The sequence below is a fragment of the Lynx canadensis genome, chromosome C1 (genome assembly GCF_007474595.2).
Source record: "Lynx canadensis isolate LIC74 chromosome C1, mLynCan4.pri.v2, whole genome shotgun sequence".
Classification (NCBI taxonomy): domain Eukaryota; kingdom Metazoa; phylum Chordata; class Mammalia; order Carnivora; family Felidae; genus Lynx; species Lynx canadensis.
In genome coordinates this window covers 159,368,025-159,395,961 of record NC_044310.1, presented here as the reverse complement: position 1 = coordinate 159,395,961, position 27,937 = coordinate 159,368,025, and the positions used below count along the sequence as shown (strand labels likewise).

The following is a 27,937-nucleotide window of genomic DNA, read 5'->3' as shown; positions in this document are numbered from 1 at the left end:
GTATATTCTGCTGCTTTAGGATGAAATGTTCTGAATTGTACTAGTTTATGTTCCTACCAACAGTGGCCAAGGGTTCCCTTTTCTCCACATCTTTGCCAACATGTTATTTCTTGTCTTTTTGGTAATAGCCATCCTAATAGGTGTGAGGTGATATCTTACTGTGGTAAGATTTTTTTCTTTAGTTTTGGTTTTCAGGAGTTTGACTATAATGTACATAGTTATGGTTTTCTTTGTATTTCTGTTTGGAGAAATCAGTGAGCTGCTTCAATCTGTACATTTATGTCTTTAACCAAATTTTGGAATTTTCTGGCTGTTCTTCACATATTTTTTCTGCCCCTTTTCTTCTCCTATGACTCCAAGTAAATTTTTGTTAGACTGCTTCAGTGTCCAAGAGCCAACTCTTTATATTTTTCTCTCTCTATAGTTTGAGTAATTTTTTTATCTTTTCAGTACTTTCTCCATTTTGCTATTAAGCCCATTCATGGAATTTTTTATTTTAGAGAGTGAATTTTTCAGTTATGGAATTTCCATTTGGTTCTTTTTTATATTTCTCTGCTTAAAGTTCTAATTTGTTCATTTATAACAAGCATATTTTCCTTTGTCATCTTGAGCATACTTACAGTAGCTGCTTTGAGATTGTTGCTAATTTTAGTATCTGGGTTACTTGTGGTTGGTCTCTATTGATTGTCTTTTCTCTTGAGTATGTACCACATTTTCTTGTTTCTTTATATGTTTAAGAATTTTGTATTATATCCTTCACAGTATAAATGATACATTATAGTGACTGTGGGATTTGGTGTCTTCTTCTGGAGAAAGTTGATTTTTTGGTCATTATTTGTGTTAACAAGCAATTACTTTGGCTGGACTAAACTCCAGGCTGTCTCTCCCCACAGGAGACAGTGGCTGACTATTCTGTTTAGTTGTAGCCTTATTTGGACTGCTTAGAGTCTGTTTCACCCATGTATATATTAGTGACCAGCCATAGACATGGGTAGAAGTTAATATGTAGAATATGGGATTCTGTTTTGTGGTTATTTCTCCTCCAGCGTATGCCCTCTCACTTTCCAGCTGTTGCAGTAGCTCCAACCTCTGGTTTTTCAGGCCGGTAAGACTGCATATTTTGATCCACGTTCCAGCTCTTCTGTGCTGTTCAGACTAGGACCTTTCTTCAGGTGAAAGCTGTAGAAATAGGAAACCCACCCAGTTCTATTCCTTTCTTCCAGATATTATATCCTATCCAGATTCTGCCTACTTTTGGTTCCTCAGATACCTTCAGGTAGTTGTTTTTTATTTTTTTTCCAGAATATATAGTTATCTGCGGGAATGTTGGTATGATGAGATACTCTATTACTTGTTACAGAATCTCCATTATATTTTTTTGTTGTTTGTTGTAAAAGTTAAAAACACCTTATGAATTTATATTTATACTTCCAATTCAAATCGGAACTTACAAGGTTTTTACTTAACATCTCTATTTTCTTTCTTCTGTACTAAAAGTTGTGGTTCTCAAGGACATAAAGCAGATGATAAAATTAGAAGGTCACATAGCTATTCACTCCTTTCCATATCTTACACATAGCAGTCTTAAAATAATAGTTGTATTATCATCGTGACCAAAGAGATTACCAAAAACCGTTACCATTTTTGCTTGTGCTTTCCATACTCTTCCATCTCCTATTTTAAAACAGTATTTTATTATTAACAACTTGACATGCTTTAGCCATTATATTTTATGCTCTCTTCCTTGTACTTCTCATTTAATCTTTATCAACAAGTAAATAATGTTGCTTGCCATTAGTTTTTAGGTTGAAATTCTGTTCATTTTGGTTATCTAATACTTGTTCTCTAGATTCTTTTGGAAGGCTCATGGGAGCAGTATTGATTCCCGACATTTTGATAACAGTTTATCAGTGCCTTCTATGTGTTAAAAATCAATTTAAGGGGCGCCTGGGTGGCGCAGTCGGTTAAGCGTCTGACTTCAGCCAGGTCACGATCTCGCGGTCCGTGAGTTCGAGCCCCGCGTCGGGCTCTGGGCTGATGGCTCAGAGCCTGGAGCCTGTTTCCGATTCTGTGTCTCCCTCTCTCTCTGCCCCTCCCCCATTCATGCTCTGTCTCTCTCTGTCCCAAAAATAAATAAACGTTGAAAAAAAAATCAATTTAAAAATTTAAGTTTATTTATTTTGAGAGAGAGAGAGAGAAAGAGCATGAGCAGGGGAGGGGCAGAGAGAGAGAGAAAATCCCAAGCAGGCTCCACCCTGCCAGCACAGAGCCCAATGACGGGCTCAAACTCATGAACTGTGAGATCATGACCTGAGCCAAAATCAGGAATCAGATGTTAATTCACTGAGCCACCCACGCATCCCCAAAATCCATTTTACTGAATATAAAACTCTTCATTTATATTTTCTTGAATATCTTAAGTATGTTACTCCATTTTCTTTTAGCATATAGTGTTTCCTTAGAAAAATTTGTTATTGGCTTTCTGGGTTGGTATTCTTAGGTGTACAGTGTGCTTTTCTGTTGGTAGTTTCCTTTTTTTTTTTTTTTAATTTTCAAGGAGATTTTCTTGAATTATACTTTTTACTATTTGTTTTCTTCTGGTATTATTCTTTAAAGACTTATTTTACCTGAATGTTGAATTTTTATTGCTTCATTAGTTGTTGCCTTCTCAGTCCTTTTTATCCCTTCATTTGAATTTCAGAAATGTTTCTCCTTTTTACCTTCTAGTTCTCTTGAAGCATTACATGTATGTATTTTCTCTTACATTCATTCAGGCTTAATCTTCATTTCTGAAACTTTTTTTTCTTATTTCTGATATTTTCCTGAGTTCTGTTAATCTTAAATCTCAGATTTTTGAAACCAGCTTTATGTTCTTTCATGTCTTGAGTCATTTTTGTAATGTTTTTTAGCTCATTTTGAAATAGTAGGTATAGTTTTCATACTCTTTTGTGGATATGTATTCCTGGTATGGTTTTATTATCAGGATGTTATCCCATGTTTCCTTTTTCTTTTTATTCTTTTTCTTATGATAACTTATTGACCTACATCATTTTCGGTTGTTTACGTTTTTGTGGTTTAGAATGGCTTTTCTTACAGAGCTCTCTCTGCTATTGTTTTTGGGCACTCTTCAAAAGTGTGGCATCTGCTTTCTGAAATTTCTAGACTTTGCTCCCTTCCTCACTTTTATCTGAATATTCTCTTTCCTTTATCTTCATTGTACCTTTTGTGCTCAATTTTGATTCTGCACCCAGTAGTTTATCCTCATTGTGATACCCTTATGAGGGATGTGTTAAGAGTTCGTAGCTAGAGGCTAGATTGCTCCAACTTCTTCACACTTCACCATGGTCCTCCCATACTTAATCTCTGTTGGAAAGGACAGAAACCCTTCCAATGACAGCCATTGTACTTAAATTGCTGTTTTCAGAGTCTCTTTTCTCAGATCTGTCATTGTTTCCTTTTGCTTCCTCTCCTATGATGCATTTCCTGTGGTTATTGGTGATTTGTCCCTGCCTTCTCTTTTGGGGGAATTCATGGAGATTCCTTGTCAGCCAGTTTTGTTGTAAATGTTGTCTGTGGGTTTTGGGTTTATATTTTTATCTGAGGATTTGGGGATATTCAAAAACTTGGTACAGCCTCCATTGTTTCTGAATCTAATTTATCACTTCTTAATGGCTGTTTATGGTGTTTAATAATCTTGCTCTAATTATACCTTCTTCCAAATAATGCTTGAATCTTAATCACTTTCACTGCTGGTTTGTGTTGAAAACAGCCTTTACATTGTCCAGCATAGTACTAGACATGTATGCAAGGACTCAAGAGTCATCAGTTTAGAAGTTAGCCTAAGAGTAATTGTAGGCCAACTTCCAACCTTTTAACAGTAGGATTAGCTCCTACTCTTAACAAATTGGAGAAAAACAGGGATATCAACTGGCCTGCCTGTACACATAGGTTATTCATGCATCATCTTTGATAAATATGCCATAGTCTGTCATCCTCTGATCTGAACACTCCTGGAAGACACTGATCTAAAGCTGATGGTCCAAAAAAGTCTACAAAATAATGAGCATCATAGAAACATATTGGAAACATAGCAAATGTCATCCTGTCACTGTTTAAAAATATTATAATGGAGGGGCGCCAGTGTGGCTCAGTTGGTTGAGCATCTGACTTCAGCTCAGGTCATGATCTTGCAGTTTGTGAATTCGAGCCCTGAGTTGGGCTCTGTGCTGACAACTCAAAGCCTGGAGCCTGTTTTGGATTCTGTGTCTCCCTCTGTGCCCCTTCCCTGCTCGCTCGCTCTCTCTGTCTCTCTCAAAAATAAACATTTAAAAAATTTTAAAAATACATTATAAAGGAGGGGTGCCTGCGTGGCTCAGTTGGTTAAACGTCCAGCTTTGGCTCAGGTCACGATCAGGTCATGGTTTGTGGGATCAAGGCTTGCATTGGTCTATGTGCTAACAGCATGGAGTCTGCTTGGGATTCTCTTTCCCTCTCTCCCTGCCCCTCCCCTACTCTCTCAAAATAAATAAACTTAAAAAAGTATTACTAAAGGAAATGTAGAAACTCTTGGTTGAAGCAATTAAAATGGTAAAGATGGGAAGAAGTTTTCTTAAAAGACTAAACCGAAACAAACAAAACCCCAGGGATTGCCTGGTTTGTTTTATATAAAAAAAGGCAAAGGGGTGTGGATGGTATATAATGGAATTTGATGAGACTGTGAAGGGAATTAAGGAGCACAAATAATACTTTTTTTTTTTTAAGGAAGCATCATTTTTTATATGTTGGGTACTAATTTTAGGGATCTTGTTATCCTAGTAATAGCCCAGTTCCTTTGTTTTTGAATTTGGTATTCTAAAAAGTCAGCTAAAACAAGTCAGTTCCTGAAATACAGATCTTTATTGACTTGATAAAACTTTCCAAGATATTTATAGTGTTAAGAAGTTGATACTTCTCATTTTTACTTCATTTAACTTCCTTGCTTAAAGGAATCCTACTTTATTTTCACTTATGAAGATAGTTTACCTTTTGTAGTATGTTTCATTTAAAATTATTCCTAATTTTTACCTTTTTAAAAATCTTTAACAGGCCTCAACAAATAATGAAAGTTCTAATCACAGTTTTGGAAGCTTGGGATCTTTAAGTGACAAAGAATCTGAGGTAAGTAACTTCATTTTAAATATGGTGCTGTTAAAGTAAAAGCTGGAATCACCTTTTTTCTTTTAATAGTTCCCCACCCCCCCATCTTTGTGCTAATAAGCATTAATGCTAAAGTTTCTGATGGGAGCATTTTTGTTCTGCCTTATGAAGCACAGTATTCAGACTGAAGACTATTTGGCATTAGTAAGAAAATATAGTTTCTTTGGTTATGTAGCTGAACTTATACATTAGTGTTATAAGTGTTCTTAATGGAAGACAGTTACTGGCCATTTATAATTCTAGTAGATGAAAGTGGTTTTTGAACTATGTACTACAGTTTTCCACTGTTTTTTGTTATACTCCCCTCTTAGTTTGGTTCTGAGTAAGGGTTTGTGTACTGAGATGTAGATACACATATTTTTTCTCTTTTGGAAATTTCTTGCGGAATTTCATGCTGTTGTTTTTCACTTTTCATATTTAAAACTACCTGGAAAATCCTCTCCCCTCCCATCCACTTACTGACCCCACTAAGAAAATACGTGGGATTTTATAAGTAGGCATTTGGATCCATGGTATAGTTAACAATGGGCATGATGTACTTAATAGCATCTTTTTTGACATATGTAGATAGGAAGTTCTTTGGGTTTTAGCATTCACTTGCTGATGCAACAACATCACTTTTTGTGGATACAACCTCTGTTCAGATTATAGCATTGTGTTACTTTTGAACGCATGCGTGTGTGTGTGTATGTGTGTATGTGTGTTTGTGTGTTTGTGTTTTCCTTTCAATGTTAACTTATTTCTCTTTGATCCATTTTAGTCTTTTTCCTACTTGGGCTAGTGTAGATATATCTCTTTGATAATATCAGTAGGTCATTAGCATTTAGTAACTCTTAGCCATTTGGTTTTGGTGTTCATGGAAAGAGAATGTCAAAGGTGGCATCTTTTAAAGTCCTGTGTTATTGAAAACATCTAGGACTCTCTAGGTAGACAGTTTTGTGCAGTTCTATGCAGGCACCCTGACACTCCAGAGGAGTGTGGCATAGGGTTTTCACTCATCAGGCTTTCCCTTCCACAGAGACAACTGGCAGGCAGCTGAAAGGACTGTGCAAGTGACGGGACTTTATCTGCAGTAGGTTCCCTTGAGGTAAGCGTTAGTAGCCCCTGTAGCACCAGATTATCGCAGTTTAGTTCTCAAATTAGCACATTTACATTAAGTCCTTACAAAGTGTAGGTTTAGATTTAGTCAGAGTGCAGCTTTTCAGAAGCTACATCAAGAATGTTTTCACTTTATATCTCCTGGACTTTGGAACATTTCTTGATATTTCCAGATTTTGGTCTATTTAGTAATTTCACATGTCTTTTCTTTCATAGGCTGTTACGTTATGAAGGGTAATAAAATAGTTTTAGATATTTCCCTTTTCTCTTCACCAAATCTGATATTTTTGAGAGATTTTTTTAATGGCAAAACTTAGTAATTAGATCACCTAAAGTAGTTATATGTTTCCATGTCCTTTATAGGTACCCATGCTCCCAATATAAGCCATAGATAGAGTATTTCAATTCTTTAAAAGAATGAGTCTATAAGAAAGTACCACTTCCCTTTAAAGAATTCTAAGAGTCGCTTTTGGCTGTATTTGTAGTTAAAATTTTTTCTTTTAAGACCATAGTGTAATTTATAGTGAAGTACAATTTGGCTAACCATTGCATATACTTAGCTTAATTTGTATAGAAATTTGACATTTCAGGAAGGAATAGAAAGTCTTAAAATTTTGGAGCTTTTGCTGTTCTGTGTTCTGTATCTGGAATTTTTAAAAATTAATCATTAAGTCAAGTGGCACAGTATTGGACAGGTCTACAGCTTACACTTTTTCCTTAAGATTTGAAGAAGGAATTTTTTTTGTCTTATCATTTAGGAAGCCACTTATCTGGAAAATGGTTTCCAGGTTTTATTTCTATATTAAGATACTTTAATTAATGCATTTCCTTGGGATGAAATTTTACACGCTTCAAAATACAGGTATTTGTAGGTCTTTAAATGAAGTTGTTGGGAGTAAACAATTGTAGGGTGGAGTACTGCTTTTTTTTTCCTGATACACCTCGTAGTAAAGTTTATGTAGTATTTCATTGTCTTCTGGTGTCATTTTATTTTTTTGGTAATCCATCCCTTGATCCATTACGTTTTCTTAAATAATAGTTTTTGTTTTTATGAACAATCAGTACTAGAAGTTTATTTGAAAAAAAAAATAGCAGTTCTCTGCCACCCACCTCTACCCTACCGCATCCTCAATTCTTCCTGTTACTTATTTCCACATTTTATTTATGCATATTAATATATATCCTGAGCTTTTGTTTCTTCAATTGGGCTCTTTCCTCCTACCCAGTACTCTTTTCAGACACCCAGAACCCTTCTGTTTTCCATCCTTGTACTGTTAAAACTGAAAGCATCTGATATTCACTGTTAGGCTGATTTGAATCTACTTCAACTGAAATTTTTCATTTCAGCTCAGATGTGAATTACTTCATACATAGATTTGCTTTTTGTTACTAAATGTAGAATTTAGAACAGAGATTTTTCCCTTTGTTAATGAAATTGCCTAGTAGATAGGAAGTAGATTGGTCTTGTTTTTGCTTCATTTTTTTTTTTTTACATCATTCTAGGTCTGTTTGATAGGCTCCAAAAATTTGCTGTGTTTTCAGTAAGCATTTATTACATATCTGTTATCTTCTAGCCTCTGTGTCCAAGCACAGAGAATATAAAAGATGGATACGATACAATCCCTGTGTTCACATGAGATCATTGTCTAGTAGAACAGACTACTTCATAAACAGTGTTAGATTATGCTATGATAGAAGTACAAGGTGGTATGGGAGCAAAGAGCAAGAACCCTCCAATTCCATCTGCCTGCAGGGGAGAAGAGGGGAGAAAAGAGAAGTTTTCCTTTAAAGAAGAGATGGTGATTGAGTTGTTAGAAAGGCTATGAATTCATCCCAGAACACAAGGGCAAAGTATGAGAAGGCAGGCAGAGAGACTATGATACGCTTTTTGCTTTTGCCTGGAAGCATGGCAAATAGTTTTGTTCAAGACGTGGTGTAGTGGTTCTCAACCCCAACTGCACTTTAGATCACCCAAGAAGCTTAAAAAACATAATCTGCCTGCGTGATTCACCTGGTTTGCAGACTTCTGGTGTAGGTAGGATATGCAACGATGGTGAAAGATTGGTAGGAATCAGGGTTTGAAAGCCCTTGTTCTTTGTACTAAGGAATTTGGACTTTGGTCTAGATAATGGCGAGCCATTTAAGCAGGAGAAACAAAACGCAAAGTAGATATGAGGAAGGCTCCCCCAGGTGGCAGTACAGAGAATAGAGTTGGGAGAGAGGAGAAACCTAAGTTGGGAAGATCATTTAGTTAAGGAATACTGCCACCTTTACGAAACTGCTCACCTCCACAGTTTAATAGTAGGAGGGAAAAAAGTGGGCAGCGTGCTAATTAAAGTGTTCTCAAGTTTACCTTTTGGGTTCTGCCTTCTCCTTCAGATTTTCTAACTTTGGTTATTGATATTATCACCATCCAGGCTTATGCTTCTCAAATTTTAGTGTGCACGTGAATTACCAACGGTTCCTTATGCCTTTAGGTCTGGAGTGGGGGTTTGCATTTCTAACAAGCTCTCACATTCTACTAGATTATAAAAGTAGAATCAGTAGGGTTTGATGACTGAATGAGGGTAAAGAAGGAAAGGGAAGAACCTAGGGTTGTTTAAAGTTATCTGGCTCTAGGTGAATGTTAGTGCCTTTGATGAAGATAGATAACACAGAAGGAAGATACATAGATTTGGCCTAGAAGGTAATGAATTAAATTCTGGACAACAGTGAGTTTGAATATCTGTGAACTGACCAAATGAAGATGGTACTTCAGTTAGGTGGTAGGAGCTATCTGGAGCTCAGGAAAAGAGGTCAGGTTAGAGATGAAGACTTAGAGGAATTTTTGGTGTGGGTGTTAAATCCTTGAGTGTTAAAGGATTCCTGGGTGGGGATGGGGAAGGGGGTGTCTCTGAGACTCTTTCAGAGGGTTCTGAAGGTCAGAACAATTTGTATAGTAATGCTAAGACATTATTTGCCTTTTTTACAATAATGCTAAGACATGTTTGGCTTTTTAACTTTCATTTTCTCATGAATTTACAGTGTGAAAATTTCTAGTGTGTAATGACACATGATGACATCATCACTCTGATGGCTTGTATATTCTGGTGTCTCAAAACTTTTTTAGTTTTAACTTCTAGAATAGTAAATATTGATAATTATAGCCCACATAAATAAAAGCTCTTGGGGTCCTCAACACTTTCAATAGTTTGTGGAGGAGTCCTGAGACCCAAAAGTTTAAAAACTGCTTCTGTAGCTGAACTCATCTTGATAGTGTTTGTAATGCTAGGAAATGTTAGCAGGTGAGATAGGTATGCTAGAGAAAGAATAGTAGTCTGGTAAGGAAGTAGACAGACAGTGGGAAGAAAAAGAGGAGAAAGTGGAGAAGAATAATAAGGAGAATTAAATGTCACAGAAGTCAGTTAGGATAATGACTGTAAAAAGTGACTAAGAATTGTCACTTAGGCTTAGTTTTAGTAGACTAATGGTAACAAGATGCCAGATTATAGTCTGTTAAGGAGGAGACATTGGATAGTGAGGAAATAGTGACAGCAAATATTGACTACTCTTGGCAGAATCTTGATGATAAAGGAAGGGAGACGGTATCTAGAGTCTTAACAGGCTTGACATATTATGTGCTAGGGAAGGGCTCATAGCAGAGCTGTGACAGTGGGACAAGAAAAGTGCTGTAAAGAGAGAAAATAGAATCAAACTTAAACTTTTTTTTTGAGGTGGTATGAAATGCCAAGATCCAGACCCTGGGTTGATTGGGTTCATTGTAGATAGAATTGACTGGGTACATCCTTTCCCCTGATGGGCAAACTTCCAACCAAAAGACCTTTCTCATACTTCACAGTGAAATAGAGGTTATCAGCTGAAGGAGAGAATCATGAATGGGTTGTGGGTGTGAGAATGATAAAAATGTTATGGGACGGACCAGAAAAGGAGTTTGTAGGGAATGGAGGGAGATGGCCGTTCATCTTATTTTAAATGTTTTAGAATGCCTCAAGGAGTTAGAAACAGTATATACGTGCGTTGTCTCCTGGATGAGAGTCCAGATTATTTTATGAGATAAGAGAATGGAGCCCATATTCTTTGGTTATCAGTGTTTTCTAAGTTTTAAAATCTGCCTTTATTTACCTGTTTGCAGTTCTTCTTGAAGGACCCTTCTCTAACTAAGCACAAAGACCTTTGCTACTTTCTATAAATTCTTTGCAGTTGCTGTCCCCACCCAGCCTTACCCCAGATCCTAAGATAAATTATGTATTGTATAGTTCATTTGGAATTTATAATGAATACTAATAACATAATTCTTCTCCCTCCCTCTCCTCTTGGATGTCCTAGAATATATTTTATATTTCTCTGTCTTACTTTATTTCTTACTAAGGTTGAAATATTTGTGACTGAATATAAATATAATTGAATTATGTCGTCTTTAATAATATTGGAGAAGCACGCTGTAAGTCTGTTTATACCTGTGTGCTTACATTCAACATGTTACATAATAATGTTGGTAAAGCAAACACACATGTCAAATTGCTTTATTTTTGCCTCAATTTAATCTTTAATATTCATCTTTTATAGTACTTCTGTATAACCTGAATCAAAGTTAATCATTTTAAAATAAATTATTTCTCTTTTCTAGAACCGAATGTTTCTCTCCCCCCCCCCTCTTGAGGAAGGTTAATCCTATAACCCTCTGTCCGCTGGCATTGAATTACTGTTTATTTTTGATCCAACTGAATTTGATTTCTGAGTTATTTAGTATTAAGGATTTTAAGTTATAGATATACGGAAGCCAGGACAGCTGTTGCATCTAGACATTTAAACTTACATGCATTTTTAGAATTGTAATGATTGTAATGAAAGATAAATATGAGGGGCGCCTGGGTGGCGCAGTCGGTTAAGCGTCCGACTTCAGCCAGGTCACGATCTTGCGGTCCGGGAGTTCGAGCCCCGCGTCAGGCTCTGGGCTGATGGCTCAGAGCCTGGAGCCTGTTTCCGATTCTGTGTCTCCCTCTCTCTCTGCCCCTCCCCTGTTCATGCTCTGTCTCTCTCTGTCCCAAAAATAAATAAACGTTGAAAAAAAAATTAAAAAAAAAAAAAAAAAGAAAGATAAATATGATATGGTGCCTTGATTGTCTTAATTTACCTCTAATGTTGATTAATGAAGGTCATTTTATGAAAGTTCTGATTAGCTTTGTCATTTGAATTAAGTTTGTAGAAGTCTTGAAACTTACATGAGATTTTTTTTTTCTCATTCAAGTTGAAGTGATAGCATTAAAGATACTTTAAAACATTAATGGCTTGTTTTGTTCTTTTTTAAAAAGAATTTTCAAAGGACCACATTATGCGTGGTTTCTTATTTTCATATTTTGGAGGAAATAGAAGTTGACACTAGGGAATTAGACCTAAAGCTAACTTGAACCTGGCTTTAGCAGGGTATTATTTCCATTTCTAGAGCTAGGGATATTGTGTATTGAGTTCTTTCATAGGTTATTTTTAATGTAAAATCTCCTTTGTTGAAGACGGTATTTAAAAATTCCATGTGTAACTTATACATATGTATGAATTATTTAAATGGGTTATCTTCTTATATTAGTTAACTGGCTAGATTAGGAGAGTGGTAAGAGTATTTCCTGTTTTTACTTTTTTTTATTCATACCCATCTCTACTTTTCATATTTCTTTTTTGCCCTCTTAATAGTGTTTGGCTTAAATGTTTCTGCAGTGAATGCTTAGGTATCCTAGGTTGATTGGAAATTATGATTCTCTTTGAAAATATAGATAAGACTGGCCTTAAATTTTGTTTTATTATTTTAATATAATTTACTGACAAATTAGTGTCCATACAACACCCAGTGCTCATCCCAACAAGTGCCCTCCTCAGTGCCCATCACCCACTTTCCCCTCTCCCCTACCCCCCATCAACCCTCAGTTTGTTCTCAGTATCCAAGAGTCTCTTATGGTTTGCCTCCCTCCCTCTCTGTAACTTTTTTTTCCCCTTTCCCTCCCCCATGGTCTTCTGTTAAGTTTCTCAAAATCCACCTATGAGTGAAAACATGGTATCTGTCTTTCTCTGACTTATTTCACTTAGCATAATACCTTCCATTTCCATCTATGTTGCTGCAAATACTGGCCTTAAATTTTGGGTTTTAGGTTGAGTTAAAAAAAAAAAATCATTAAAGTTTTACTTGTCTATATATATTTTTTATAACCCAGAGAATTTTTTAATGTCTTAGTCTGAACACCTAGTAAGAAAGAAGAAAACTTGAAAAATGAATTTAGTTGTGTGTAGTTAAGTATCACTGAAAGTTATATTTTCATGCCTATTCCTCCCTTTGGTGAATTACCTTGTTTTTCACTTTATTCTGTTTAAATCTGTTAGCTCCTCAAGATTGTTAGACACCTAGTTTAGTACCTTCATCAAATTTAAGAAATATTCTTTGTATCCTGCTGCCTACATTATTTTCTAAAATGTTTTAGTCTGATAAATAATTTTTGTGGTGTTCTACTTGATTGGGTTCCTCTGTCTTTTCTTGTCTTTGTGCTAGTAATATTTTGTCATTACTTCTTACTATGTTAGGAGGGCCAAACCAAAACCACTGTATATAACAGTGTTGCTATATACAGTATGTAATATGTATAATAACAATGTCATCTTGAAGGGGAGAGTACTCTGTGTGCATGCAAACTGGTGTATTTTATAACACTAATAAAGACATTTTCTCAGTAGAAGAGTAAGTTTGTTTTTTTTCTTTCCCTTATAAGACTAATAATCATACTTCTAAATTACAAGATTTAAAGTTCCTGTGAAATTCCTGGAATTTCTTTGTAAAATTTCCTTTTATTTAAAAAGAAAACTATATTTAATTATACTACTATCCATTAAAGGACATGCTTTTATAGGAGCTATATTCAGCTAAAAATTAGTGTTTGGCCCTAAAATATGTTATATGACAGGGTTCACAGCAAAGGAAGTGGATCTATCCAGTTGAATATATATGTCCTTAGTCTCCTGGAAGGAAAAGTTGAAATCAAATGTGGGTTTGATACTGTCACTGTGCCTCTTTTTCCATAAAGTTAGAGGACTGTATGTGTCGAAATCATCTGAGAAGCTTTTTCAGAGGAAAAGTATTCAGGCTCCCTGCTTGGAAATTCTTATATACTCTGTCTAGATAATCTTTCAGTTTCTTATAAATCATGAAATCTCAAAATAATGATTCTGTAACCCTTTTATTTTGGAAGCAAATAAACAGCTAGCTGTTAAATGTTTCCCTTTGTACAAGTGCATTTAGCATCAGTGATTGGTGGTTCTTTGGACAAGAAAGTTCTAAGCTGATTGATGCAAATAAGATTGGAAGAGAAAAATGCCAAGTCATTCTAAGACTGAAGACATACTTTAAAGTGGAACCTGGCCTAGTGCTTGACCATAGCATATGCTCAGTGAATATTTTTTGAATGAATAAATTTAACACCACTCTAGTTGTACCGTACTATACAGGTAGCTTTTGCGTCAACAACTACAGGTGGTTCTTACATATTCATCTCTTAACTTTATTGACATTTGGGGGTGGAGAATTCCTGGGATAGGGGTAGGGTTGTCTTGTGCAATGCAGGTTGTTCATCAGCATCTCTGCCTAACATACTAGATCTCCGTAGCCCCTCTCTCCTCCTCCACAACTGCCCTCCCTTGTGGCAACCAAAAATATCTCCAGGTATTGCCAGAAATCCTCTCGTTGAGTACCACCCTATTAATGAAGGAGAGAGAATAGTTTTAGCATGTTACCTGTGGAGCTAGATTACAACTCTGTAAGTTTCGCATCTCCTAAGTAAGAAAACAGAAGTCCAGAGAGGTTAATTAATTTGCCCACAGATAGTAAGTTAACGGTCAAAATTCTAGTACCTAAGTATCTGTTTTATTTCAAAGTGATACTCTCAACTACTGTGTGTACCCTCTCTCTGTATAACTAAGATAATGTATAACTCATTAGTTAGATAAATGATCCTAGCTAGTCTTTTGAAGAAAAAAAAAGGTATTCTTTTTTGGCAATATTTAGATTTAAAATGATTTATAATAACATCAGATTTGCCATTCCAAGGTATGCCTGGACTAAAAGCATTTCACAAATGTTTTTATCTGATAAATACTGCTTTTAGTCTGGATTTTAAGGGCAGTCAGCACAAGCTGACATTACTGAGAAATTCGGTTTCAGTGTGTTATACTATAGTAGAGTTTTAAAAATATTAGATGTATTTTTATGTCAGCAGCACACAGTATTATGATTAATTCTCATTTTCTAAAATAAGTGAGTAACCATGACAACCCATTGGACTTATATCCTAATGAGTTTTCTGCTATAGCTATATGTCACAATTTTGGTCTTTAATTTTTAATAGAAGAATATATTAAGAATAATTTCTTAATTTTAGACAATTTCCAGTATGGAATATGCAGGTCTTATTATTATATACATAGATTACTGCTAATCCTGGATACATCAGCATCACTTTCAGAGCTCTTTAAAAGTGAGGATTCCTTTGGTCTCTCTCCAGAGATGGTTAAATTTGGAATGGGGACTTGAGCATGAGCTTACATAAAAGCATTAAGTGGTTATGATATATAGTAACATTGAAAATCAGGGCTAATGGTTGAATGATAGAATGATTTCTTTCTACAACAAACTCACTTTTTTGGGTTATAAATGTAGTATTGCTATAGAGAACAACAATGGAATACCACCTTTTTTTTTTTTTTTTTTTTTTTAACATATCAGGTAGACAGATATTTAACGATTGGTGGGCATTCTCACAGTGTTATTGAAAGTGTAGATTGGCATTGCCTCTGAAAATGCACTTTGGCAATATGTTTAAAATTATTAGTGTGCATATTCTGTGTCACAAAACTTACACGTAAAAGTGTCTATCCCAAAGAAATTGTTTAAGGATCTGGGGATTCACGTTCAAGGAAATGTCTGTAGGGCTCTTACACAGGAGTATGTTACTCCATCATGAGTGTCACACCGGGAGAAAAGTTGTGAAATCACTGCTCTAAATTTTACTATTGTAAGCACTCTCAAAATGCCAACATTTCCAGAATAACTTATCTTGAAAATTTGCTTTTTCCTCCCACGGCGTTTGCTCTATATGGCTGTTTTATTCTGATTGTATGATTTGAAAACTTACAAGATCATATGAATAGGGGAGAAAGTCCAACTTTATTTTAATTTTTAGTCTATATTATTCAACAAATAAAGCCTTTAAAAGGAAAGCCAGAGAAGGGAAAATGCCAAGAAATAGTTATGCTATGTAAATTGTAAGAAAATGGGAGATAAAATTGCATTTCATCAATATTGAAGACTTGGTATGCTCCTTTAAACATATGTGAATGCAAATTAAAATGGGTCCAGATGATAGGAGCTTAAAAAGTCAGACTGTGAGAATGGCGAGCTAAGGTAGTTTTTAAAAAATTGACAGTAATATTGCTTTAGTATTATAGTTCTTTTAGGTGCTAATGCGGTTGTAGGTACTGTATATTTGTGAGCAGAGTAAAAATCTTCAGGCTTTTAAAAATGTTATGAGCTGGCACAGATTAAGTTACCTATAGAGAGCACACATTTTGGGGCGCCTGGGTGACTCAATCGATTAAACGCCTGACTTCAGCTCAGATCATGATGTCATGGTTTCTGAGTTAAGCCTCACATCGTGCTCTGTGCTGACAGCTCAGAGCCTGGAGGCTACTTCAGATTCAGTGTCTCCCTCTGTCTCTGCCCCTCCCCCGCTTGCACTCTGTCTCTGTCTGTCTTTCTCTCTCTCTCTCTCTCTCAAAAATAAGTAAACATTAAAAAAAAAAAAAGCACACATTTTAGTTGGGCAGTTACCCAAGTTTATCTTCTTGGCTCTCTACCATCTTTGATAGTACATATTATTAAATAATAAAGGCAGTACAGCAGAAAATAGGCTACACTCAAAATTGCTGACATGTTGATTGGAATAACTTCAGACAGCAAGGAAGTGCTTTTATTTCATGATAGGATCCCCAAAATGATGTATATATAAACTTTTTATACTAAATATTGAAATCAGTAGTATAACGTCGATCTTCTTTTAGGTGTCAAAGATTCAAGCAAATATTTCCAGATAATAATATTAAAGTTTTGACTCTTGGGCAGAGTCAGACTGTGAATTTCAGGTCCTGCCAGCTCAAAATCATCCTTGTGTTAGGATGTACATATTTCATGGTAGTTTTATCTAAATGTAAATTTGATGCAAAGCAGCAAGGAAATTTTTACAATAGAATTTTAGTTTTCTTATAGTGCATTATTCTAACCAAATCTTTATAGCAAAAAGTTGGAAGGAACAGTATCTTGTACATTTGATATTCCTGAATAGAACATCTATTTTACATTGACTATTTTTATAAAGCTCCAGATTTTCCTTTCTAGTTCAGTGCTGTTTTGATATATGCCATTAAAGTAACAGACTTCTCCAGCATTTTTCTGTCTTACATCTAGTTTAACAAATTTTGCCTAGAAATGTGGAATAAAATTGAACATTGGTATTACCAGCTTCAGGCAAAAAGATTTGTCATGCCATTTGTTCAAAGTACAGTGACCTTAAATTTGATACCTAAGTAACTCTGTGAATCATTTGAATAGCCAGTGAGTTGTATTTTTGAAACCTATCTTAAGCTAAATGAATTGATTGGAAAACATTCATTCTGACAAGTCTAAGGATTGAATATTCTGTTATAGATATTATTTAATAATAGAGTAACTTTTCTTTCTGATTTAAAGTATTTTCTCATTTAACAGGAAAATATTAAATATATCTGTGTCGGTTAACTGTAGTAATTTTATTAGAGATGATGATACCTGATTTTTTGTTGTTGTCTAGTCAGGGCTGATGAGTTCTGCTTAAGGTGGAGGCGAAGAATAAATTTTAATATCCACTCTTCTTTTGTTGATGTTAGAATGGTATCTTTTCACATAATGTTAAAATTTCCTGTAATGCATTTGTGCCAATAATTTTAAATATCTCTAGTTGGAGGCTGATAGAGGTGGTTATCTGTTTTCATGACACAATCCATACTGATTTATCTGCCTCCTTCTGTGACAGTGTTAAGATTCTAGTTTTCTTATATTTTGTCTTAATTGCATTGAAGAAACACACATGTATTTTTATCTTAAAAATACGTCAAGGAGCCAGATAAAACAAGATCCCGTAGTAGATATGAAAACCTTTTTTTAATAATCACTGGCTTAAATTCCAAGTAAAATGGAAGCATTAGTTCAATTATGTCACCTCTTAAATCCTTTAGATTTGTCTTTGTTTTTTGAACATACTTTCAACTGCTAGGAAGTACTGTGTTAAATTCTCACTAATATCTTAGAACATTTAAATGCCAGAGTAATCATTCAGGTTTTGGTATGATTACAAATTAGCACTTATGAAGCTAAACTGATTTTTTAAATAGTACCAGTCTCTCCTTTCATCATTTTCTCCTAACCACTGTTCTGTTGTATGTGATAATTCTTTGACTTTTTATAATTGCTGTAATCTTTCCATCTTTGCTTTAAAGCAAAATGACATTATTTTGCCTTCTATATTTATTTTGCCTTTGTTATTGTGGTCAAGTGTAATGCAACAGTTGAGAAAAAAACAGAAGAAAAGAATGAAATAACAGCATCCACGAGAGCAATAGCAAGCTTGGAATTATTTTATATAAAATGCTTGATATGAGCAAATTTTATGCCTCGTGCAAATACAAAGCTGGCGTGGTTGATGTCCCTTGGATTTTCTTGGAAATCACTGGTCAAGATTGATGGTTTTTCAAATCTTTTTTAAGCCATAGAACTCTTTCTTCAAAGTAAGTCAAATATAGAATTTCGAGTGTTAAAATAAGAAATGCAGTGTTTGCAAGCACAGAAGTGGAGGTGGGGTAGGATGTGTCTCTGATAAGCTAGAGCCTTAGCTCAGCCACCTGCTTCTTTCTTCCCTTCTCTCTCCTCTTTAACTAAACTTTTTTTTTTTTTTTTAATTTTTTTTTTCAACGTTTTTTATTTATTTTTGGGACAGAGAGAGACAGAGCATGAACGGGGGAGGGGCAGAGAGAGAGGGAGACACAGAGTCGGAAACAGGCTCCAGGCTCTGAGCCATCAGCCCAGAGCCCGACGCGGGGCTCGAACTCACGGACCGCGAGATCGTGACCTGGCTGAAGTCGGACGCTTAACCGACTGCGCCACCCAGGCGCCCCATAACTAAACTTTTGAGGCACAACCTCCTTTCTCTTAAGGTATCTCTGGAGTACTGTCTGAAAAATTGCAGATAGCATTCTGAATTTTTCTTCACTGATGAGCCATTTTAGACCCATTAAATATTTGCCAAGTTTCCACATATCCTAAATTCCCACGTTTCTAAATTCCCAGATAAATCCATATAGAAATGAGTGACTCAGGAGAATTGGCAGCAGTAGCCTTCACTGAGAATTTTTGTTTTGTTTAAGTGTTATTGAGATTATTTAAATTTAAAACCACATAACTAATGCACATTGTCCTGAAGGTTAGTGATACAACACTTAGGGCCTAACTGCCAGCTCTGTGGCTTGTAATTGAGAACAGAGTTGAGTGGGACCTTAGAGAGGAAACCACTTATTTTGCAAGCAAGCCCTACAAGTTACCTGTAAGCTATAAGGGCAGAATCTGCTAATCATTTAACAGGTGGCACATGATTGAACTTTAGAAATATGAAAGTACACGGATATTTGTAATAATAGGATAGCTACTCAGATAAGAAAATTTATTGGGTACTTACTGACATTTATAGAGTATGTATCTGTTCCAGATGCTGTATCAAGTGTGTTTCTGGTATGTTTCTCATTTAATCCCCACAATCCTATACCTGTATTATCACATTTAAAATTGATGGGAATAGGGTGCCTGGCTGCCTCAGTCAGTAGAGCATGTGACTCTTGATCCCAGCATCCTGAGTTTAAGCCTCACATTGGGCATAGAGATTATGTAAAAAAAATTTGATGAGAAAATCTGAGTCAGGTTAATAAGTAACATGCTAAGAGTTATGGTAAATAATGGATCCAGAGTTTGATTCTTAGTCCCAGTCTTTTTCTTCAGAGAGCCATGGTACTTGCTCTTTAGAAAATTACAGTTCATTTGGGCTGACAGAACAAACCTAAAATAATCTGGGGTGAGAGTGAGGAATGAGGTGGTCATACTACAGCATCGGTGAAAAAAGATAAAGGTTCATAGGAAGGGACAAAATGGTGTGTTTGTAATGGAAACATTTACTATATAGGCAAATTTAGTTATATCTAGGTTTTCCTTTCTCATTTTTTATTTTGCTTAACTTTTCAATTTTTTATTACCTATTTCCAACTTCTTACCCCACATTAGTCATGTTAGTCTTAAAATTAATTTTACTTCCTTAGTTCTTTAGTCATCCTTTTTCCCCCCTTCTTCCTCAAATTTTTTTCTGGTGTAAACAAGGTAAACCCGTTCCTTTTGTGTGTGTGTGTTTTAACTGTAATAATTATTCATTTGGGTTTTTTTTTTAAGTTTATTTATGTAAATTTTTATGTTTATTTTTTATTTTTGAGAGAGAGACAGACCATCAATGGGAGAGGGCAGAGAGAGAGGGAGACACAGAATCATAAGCAGGCTCCAGGCTCTGAGCTGTCAGCATAGGGCCGAATTCAAATCAGGGCTCCATCTCACAAACCATGGCATCAAGACTCAGATACTCCATGGACTGAGCCACCCAGGTGTCCCATCATTCATTGTTAACAGTTTTTAACAAAATGACATTTCCCTCAAAGGACTGTCCCACTTTTCCATTCCATCAAACTTAAAATTTAGGTAGGGAAATGTTACCTCAGAGAAAAGAAGTTTTTACTAAGTAATCTGTAGGTCTTTAAAAAAAAAAAAAAAGACCTTCAATATCTTCAAGTATATATCCAGTGAAGCGTTTAATAAATGATATTCCAAATAAGTTTGAGAATTTCTATATACACTGTAACTTTCCATCCCAGTCCCTTTTTGGAGATAACTAGTGAATGTTAGCATTTTAATGGTTCCTAGAAGCTTTGTGGTAAATAAATCTAACTTTGTTTACCCCAGTTGAACCACCCCACGGTCTTCTGCTTTTAAAATGTGGCCTCTCATCTAACTGGTCCAGTGTTACCTGCAATGTATTTTAGAAAATAATGTGGAACCATTTAGATAGACGGTGTTTCCAGTATAACTTTTAGAATTGTATTATTCTGTGTGGATTCTTTGTTGTTTATCAAAAGTTAGCTAGTCAAGACTTAAAATGGAATTCAGATGGGATACTGTCATGCTTAAAAATTAGTATAACATTGGGGTGCCTGGGTGGCTCAGTTGGTTGAGCATCCGACTTCGCGTTGGGTCATGATCTCACAGTTCATGAGTTTGAGCCCCACATTGGGCTCTGTGTTGACAACTCAGAGCCTGGAGCCTGCTTTGGATTCTGTGTTTCCCCCCACTCATGCCGTGTGTGTGTGTGTTTGTGTGTGTGTGTGTGTGTGTGTGTGTCTCAAAAATTAATAAACATTAAAAAAAATAGTGTAACGTTAAACTTGTGAAAAACCATATATTCTTGATTTTAAATTATATTTTTTACATAGATTAAGTTGGGAAGGATATGAATAAATATTTGCGAATCAGTTCTTTTTTTGTTTAAGATAGATTTTAGGGTTGTTTATAAAAATGTTAACCTAGAATTTTTAATTTAGTGTTATTTTGAAGAAAATAGAAGATTGGTTATTGTTTGTCTGAGTTTGATAACTAAACTCTGAACTACTTACCCTAAATTGTTGGTACATCAGTCTGCCTTCTGAATAGATTGCAAGTTAGAGTGGATTTCTTTAAGATATCTGGTTTGTGTTGTGAAAACATATAGGCAGTTTATTGATAGACATAATGAATTTTATTTACAAACTTGATAAAATTTTGAAGTTTTTTTGTATAGTTGATTCATTCAGTTCTGGATATAGGGCAGGTAACATGTCACATAGAGAAAAAAAGACCATTCCGGCCTTGAAAGTACAGAGTTGAATTTGATTTCCATCCTGGTTACCTTGAATAAGTTATTTAATATTCATGTATTTATCAAGTGATAACTGTATGCAGGAATGGGAGAATGGGAAGGTGAGGTGGGAAGATGGTGTCACTCCTGTTTTAAAGAATTCAGATTCTAAACATTCACTTCATCCTCTCAGAATCTGTTATCTTGTTGATAAAAATGAGGGTAAGAAAACTTAAAATCTCCGTGATAATACTGAAGAGGAATCATAGATGCTCAACACGAGTTAGGTTATGTGTTGTCATTCATACTGTTTAATCATAGACTATTCATACAACAAAATATGGAATATGTTCCTTCCTTGTTTGGGGACTACATTGCCTTTAGAGATTTATTTTAAGTTGCCTCGATGTTTCATTCATTCAAACATTCTTTGTTCTGGCACCAGACGTACTTGCCAAGCTTCTAGAATTTGAGGGCCTTGTGCCATTGACTTGTGCTTTTGCTCTTAGTTTTAATCTTTAAGCACAACAACAGTCTGTCAACACTCCATGAAAATTACTTGTCGTTTTAGCCTGATGAAAATACTAATTTGGGAATAAGCCATCATCCAGGGTGGGGTGTCTGCAGACTTTTTCTGTAAAGGGCCAGATATTTTAGGCTCTGTAGACCATAGTGTCTCTGTAGGAACTAACTCTGCTGTTGTAGTCTGAAAGCAACCATAGATAGTACATAAATGAATGAGTGTGGCTGTGTTCCAATAAAACTTTATTTATGGACACTCAAATTTGAATTTCTTAAAATTTTCATATCATAGTATTTTAATTATTAAATTTTTGGTTATTTAAAAAAGTAAAAGTTAGGCTTAGGTTGGGCCTTACAAAAACAGGTGGCTGGCCAGATTTGGCCAGTGGGTTGTAGTTTGCTGTCCCCTAATTTAGGGCACAATCTACAAATTTGCTCTAATTGTTGTTACATAATAATTGTTAAACATTTAGGTGAATGGTCCTTTTTAGTAGGGATTGTATATATATCAGAGTTTAAGTTTGCTCTTTTTCATCCGAGTTTACTTTTATAGACTAAATATGTGTGAATAATAGAAAGCTAATAGGAAAAACGTAAGTTTTTATTCTTTATTTTTGTTGTTTTTTACCCAATCCAGTTAAGAATGTGAAGAACTTTCATTTTTCTTTAAAGATGTTAAAGAACAGCCTTTAAAAAGGCTAATTACTCTCAGATTTTCACCCACCTCAAATCAGATTCTGTAAATGTGAATTTCACGTAATGTGTGTAAGTCTTCTGTACTTTGAATTTTAAAAGCTTACACAGTAGAAAATTTTATCTTTTAATAAATTGTGTAAAAGTAACTATTCATTTATATCACATGAACACTATTGAACAAAACCGTTTTTATTTTGAAAATGAAAATAATTTGTATAGCGACTAATAATTTTGTATGTAAAAAGTATATTTTTAAATTCTGTTAACTTGCTTTCTGTAGACACCAGAGAAGAAACAATCGGAATCATCTAGAGGAAGAAAGAGAAAATCAGAAAACCAGAATGAAAGTAGTCAGGGTAAGTGAAACAAAATCTCCTTTCAGAGCCAAATGATCATTTACAATTAATTATTCTGATTTTTTAATCAGTAGTTTAACTGTACAAATAATACTGTGTTTTTGTAATTTCTATAGCTATTATGTAACTTACGCATTACTAATAGTTTAGAAATGTACTTCTATAAGAAATAATAATATGAAATTGGAAACTTTTTTGTAGCACAGATAGTTAGTGTATGGTTATTACTATTTTTAGGCTTTTTGACATTTCCCTTATTTTTTTTATTTGAGAATTAAAAAGGCAAGTATCATGTCCAAACCTTATCTTATCCCTTTCATTTTTCTTTCTTTATCTGAATTATGGTATTGAAGTGGCTTCTTGTCTTCGAATAAGAACATTAGATGTCACTTTAAAGTGCAAGTACCCAAAGCTTGCTTTGGTTATTAAAGACTTTATATAAAGACTTTTATTAAAGCACCAACTTTTTCTTTCCAAACTTGTTTGTTCTTCATTCTTTGTTGCATACCTACCCTTTGTGATATAGGCTAAGAAGATGGTTTTCATTAGACTACACAACTCTTGTAATGGACAACAAAATAGTATTGTCCTTTAATTTGGCTACTCAAAATTAAATACAATAAATTGGTTCTTCAATCACATGTAATGACTTTATACATATATTACATGTTTTAGAGCCACTTACTTTAGCTGTAAAGACTTAAGGCCACGAACATGTGGTATCCTAGTATTTACATGTGGCACTGGCATCAAGAAATGTACTTGAAGCAACTGTCTGTGTGGAAGGAAGGAGTTAAACCACTCTAGCATCTTTCTGTAGACGTGTGGTACTTTGTATCTAGTTCCACCAGCTTGTGATTAGTGGACTTGGGAGTTTGATTTAGTGTAAAGATACATTAGTTATGATAGTTTCAACTCTAGTTTTAAAAACTCACTTAAAAGCAGGTCCCAAATTAGGGTGGGACTTCTGGGGTGGTTGATCCAACCCAGATCCTGTGTTTTTAAGAATCCATGTTTATTTCTTTGTGGTCTGCTATCCACAGAATTGTCTGGTTTCCTTACGGTTTTAGAATGGTTGCCAATTTTGATTGGATTTACTTGCTTCAGCTTTCACACTTGTATTTGCTTTAGAGAGAGTTGGCTTTCTATGTTTTTCCCCTTTCTTTGAACGTTAGCTTCTTCAAGTCCAGAGCAAACTTCTCTTATAATCTGGTCAGCCAGAATTGGATCATGAGTCCATTCCAAACCCAGTTATGTCCATAGACATACTATTGCCCTTACAAAAATCAGGTCCATCTCTGAAATTGAAAGTGGGTAAAATTCCTTTTAGAAATGAAGGCTTTGTGGAGAGGGGACGATACCTGAACAAAATTAGATTTCTGATCAGTAGCGGGGGGGAATTAGGTTGGAGGCCAGACAGGAGTCAGCGTCTTCTGAAATTACATGTGCTATGTAGGGGAGGGAATGTTAACAGAGCAAAATTTGTGTTCAGTTAGGGAAAAAGGATTAGGGAAATAGCTTCTGGATAGATAACCAAAAATGTCTCTGTCTTCATCAAAGGATAGCACCTTCAGAATCTGCAGGAAAGTTGTTATAGGCAGAAGGAAAATTCCTTGGGTTATACAGGCATACCTTAGAGATACTTCAGGTTTGGTTCTAGACCATCACAATAAAGCAAATATCACAGTAAACAAGTTAAATGAATTTTTTGCATTCTCAGGGTATATAAAAGTATATTTATACTATACCATAGTCTATTAAGCATGCAATAGCATTATGTCTAAAAAGCATCATGCATTTCTTAATTTAAAAACATTGCTAAAAAATGCTGTCATCTGAGCTTTCAGTGAGTTGTAATCACTGATAACAGTGATTATTTACCATAACAAATATAATAATAATGAAAAAGCTTGAAATATTGCAAGAATTACCAAAGTGTGACACAGAGACATAAAGTGAACAAATGCTATCTATTGGAACAACAGTGCCTATAGACTTGCTCAGTGCAAGGTTGCCACAGACCGTTCAATTTGTGTTTAAACACACACACACACACACACACACACACACACACACACACACACACACAAGCACAGTATCAGTGAAGTGCAATGAAACAAGGTATGCCTGTAAAACCTTTTACATTCCTTTCCGACCTCTAAATAAATCTGTATAAAACTATTGTTCAAACTTTCTAGGTAGCGTTTATAGTTGTGAGTACTTAGTTTTTCTTGTTAAACAAAAGAATTTAAGGTTGTTAGGTCACGTGGGTGGCTCAGTCAGTTGAGCATTTGACTTCAGCTCAGGTCATGATCTCACGGTTTGTTGAGTTTGAGCCCCACAATGGACTCTCTGCTGTCAGCTTAGAGCCCGCTTTGGATCCTTTGTCCCCTTCTCTCTCTGCTCCTCTCCAATGCTCGATCTCTCTCTCTCAAAAATAAATACACATTAAAAAATAAAAAAGAATTTAAGGTTGCTGAACTTTAAAATCTGATTGATTGATTGATTGATTGATTGATTTATGAGGGAGAGAGGGAAAAAAGAGAGAGAGGGAGAGAGGGAAAAAGAGAGAGAGTGAGAGAGAGAGAGAGAGAGAGAGAGAGAGAGAGCTATCAAGCCAGGGAGAGGGAAGAAGGAAAGAGAGAATCTTAAGTAGATTCTATGCTTAGTGTGGAGCCTGATGCGGGGCTTGATCTCACGACCCTGGGATCATGACCTGAGCCAAAATCATGAGTTGAATGCTCAACTGACTGAGCCACCCAGGCACCCCTTAAAATGTAACCTTTGTTCATCTCAGTAGTGCCTGGCACATAGTAACCACTTCAAATTATTTGTTATATAAATAAAATAAATGAATAAATTAATATAAGTCAGTGTTAAATTGATAAATGTGTGTGTTTATATTATCCGAAGCTTTTGACTTCATGGTGTCATCAGGTTTTATTTGTATTGAAGAAATCCTGTATTCTGTATAGTTCCAATGAAGGGTGGGTGCCTCTTATCCAAAAAAGTATCTTTAAACACAGTATTTCTTAGCACCTTCTTAATTCAATATTTTTTTTATTTCAAGTTTTTATTTAAATTCTAATTAGTTAACATATATATTAAAATTGATTTCAGGTGTCGAATTTAGTGATTCGTCACTTACATATAACAGCCCAGTACTCTTCACAAGTGCCCTCCTTAATCCCCATCACCCATTTAGCCTATCCCCTGCCCTTAATTCAGGATTTATAAAATTGATTCTTTTTAGAGCAAAACTTTTAATCAAAGAACTGTGATATGTAATGATTTGGACCACTTTATCAATATGGTCATAAGAGCAATATTTAAAATCTAGTTTATTAAAAAACATCCTCTGGGGGCACCTGGCTGGCTCAGTTGATTAAGGGTCCAACTCTTGATTTCAGTTCTTGATCTCATGGTTGGTGAGATCAAGCCCCACATCAGGCTCTGCACTGACAGCATGGAACCAGCTTTGGAGTTTCAGCCCCCCTCTCTTTCTCTCCGCCACGCCCCTGCATGTGTGCACGCTCTTTCTCTCTCTCTCAAAATAAACTTAAAGAAAAACACACAGGAGTGCCTGGGGTGGCTCAGTTATTTAAGCATCTGACTCTTGGTTTTGGCTTAGTCATGATCTCATGTGTTGTGAGATTGAGCTCCGCATCTGGCATTGCGCTGACGATGCAGAGCCTGCTTGAGATTTTCTCTCTCCCTGTCTTTCTGCCCCTTCCCTGCTTGTGTGCAAACACACTCTTTCTCTCTCTCTCTCTCTCTGAAAATAAATAAACTTAAAAAAAAAAAAAAAAAAAAAGAACATCCTGTTGATTTGATTTGGGGATACTTTTTTTTTTTTTTCAAGTTTATTTTGTTTATTGAGAGAGACAGAGGGTGTGTGAGCAGGCAGAGAGAGAATCTCAAGCAGGCTCCACACTGCCAGTGGGAAGTCTGATGCGGGCTTGAACCAGTGAACTGTGAGATCGTGACCGTAGCCGAAATCAAGAGCTGGATGTTTAACCGACTGAGCCACCCACCCACCCCGGGAATACTCTTTTTAGAAAATCCAAACTTTTACAAAATAACGTTCATATTAAAGCTTGTTATTGTCAGTTTGTTATGGTTTTGTGTTAACCAAAGCTTTTATATTATTTACAGGTATGAATTGGTTTGTTAGTTATACAGTTGCGACTTTTTTTTTTAATTCATTGATTTGCTTTTATGAAATTAGCAGTCATTAAGCAATATGAATAATGTAGTTTTAAAAACAAAATCCTTTAATGTCATTTATATATGTGGTTCTCCAGTAATTGGGACTTTAAAAATTGACATGTTTCTCTTGAAATGTCATTTGACTTTTGGATTTCTGAAGTTGGCATCTTACCCTCTGAGGATTCTTCAACGTTTATTTATTTTTGGGACAGAGAGAGACAGAGCATGAACGGGGGAGGGGCAGAGAGAGAGGGAGACACAGAATCGGAAACAGGCTCCAGGCTCTGAGCCATCAGCCCAGAGCCTGACGCGGGGCTCGAACTCACGGACCGAGAGATCGTGACCTGGCTGAAGTCGGACGCTTAACCGACTGCGCCACCCAGGCGCCCCTGAGGATTCTTAATATAATTCTTTCAATGTCTATCACTACCCAACTAAAATATCATGTTCTTTTTATTAAGCAGATGATTTTTATGTGTATTAGCAAAATCAAGTTTGACACATTCTTTTTCTGATATAGTATGATAAGTAGTCATGACCAGATCTGTAACAGTTTTTTACTTTTATATTCTAGGAAAAAGTATTGGGGGGCGTGGCCACAAAATTAGCGACTATTTTGAAGTAAGTTTATTGATAAATACCTCCAGTTCTTAATATTATTTTGGTATGGGCTGAAATAATTTCTTTGAAGTACAAGGTCAACTTTTGATTACGTGATTAGAGCAGAGTGTCAATACTATGTAATGTCCTGTCTTCCTAGGAACATTAAAATTTACTTTTATATTCGTATATTATTGTTGTAATTTTCAAAGTACTTCC

The 27,937-nt window shown here is 35.4% G+C and overlaps 1 protein-coding gene across 2 annotated transcripts in view; it reads left to right on the top strand.

The window, feature by feature from the left end:
• Positions 1–27,937, top strand: part of TLK1 (tousled like kinase 1) — a 147,657-nt gene that overhangs the window by 58,459 nt on the left and 61,261 nt on the right. For both annotated transcript variants that reach the window (XM_030323584.1, XM_030323582.1), the window contains exons 3-5: positions 5,086–5,157; positions 22,834–22,909; positions 27,693–27,739. In XM_030323584.1, the coding sequence (XP_030179444.1) occupies positions 5,086–5,157; positions 22,834–22,909; positions 27,693–27,739 (195 nt within the window). The remainder of the gene's footprint in view (positions 1–5,085; positions 5,158–22,833; positions 22,910–27,692; positions 27,740–27,937) is intronic.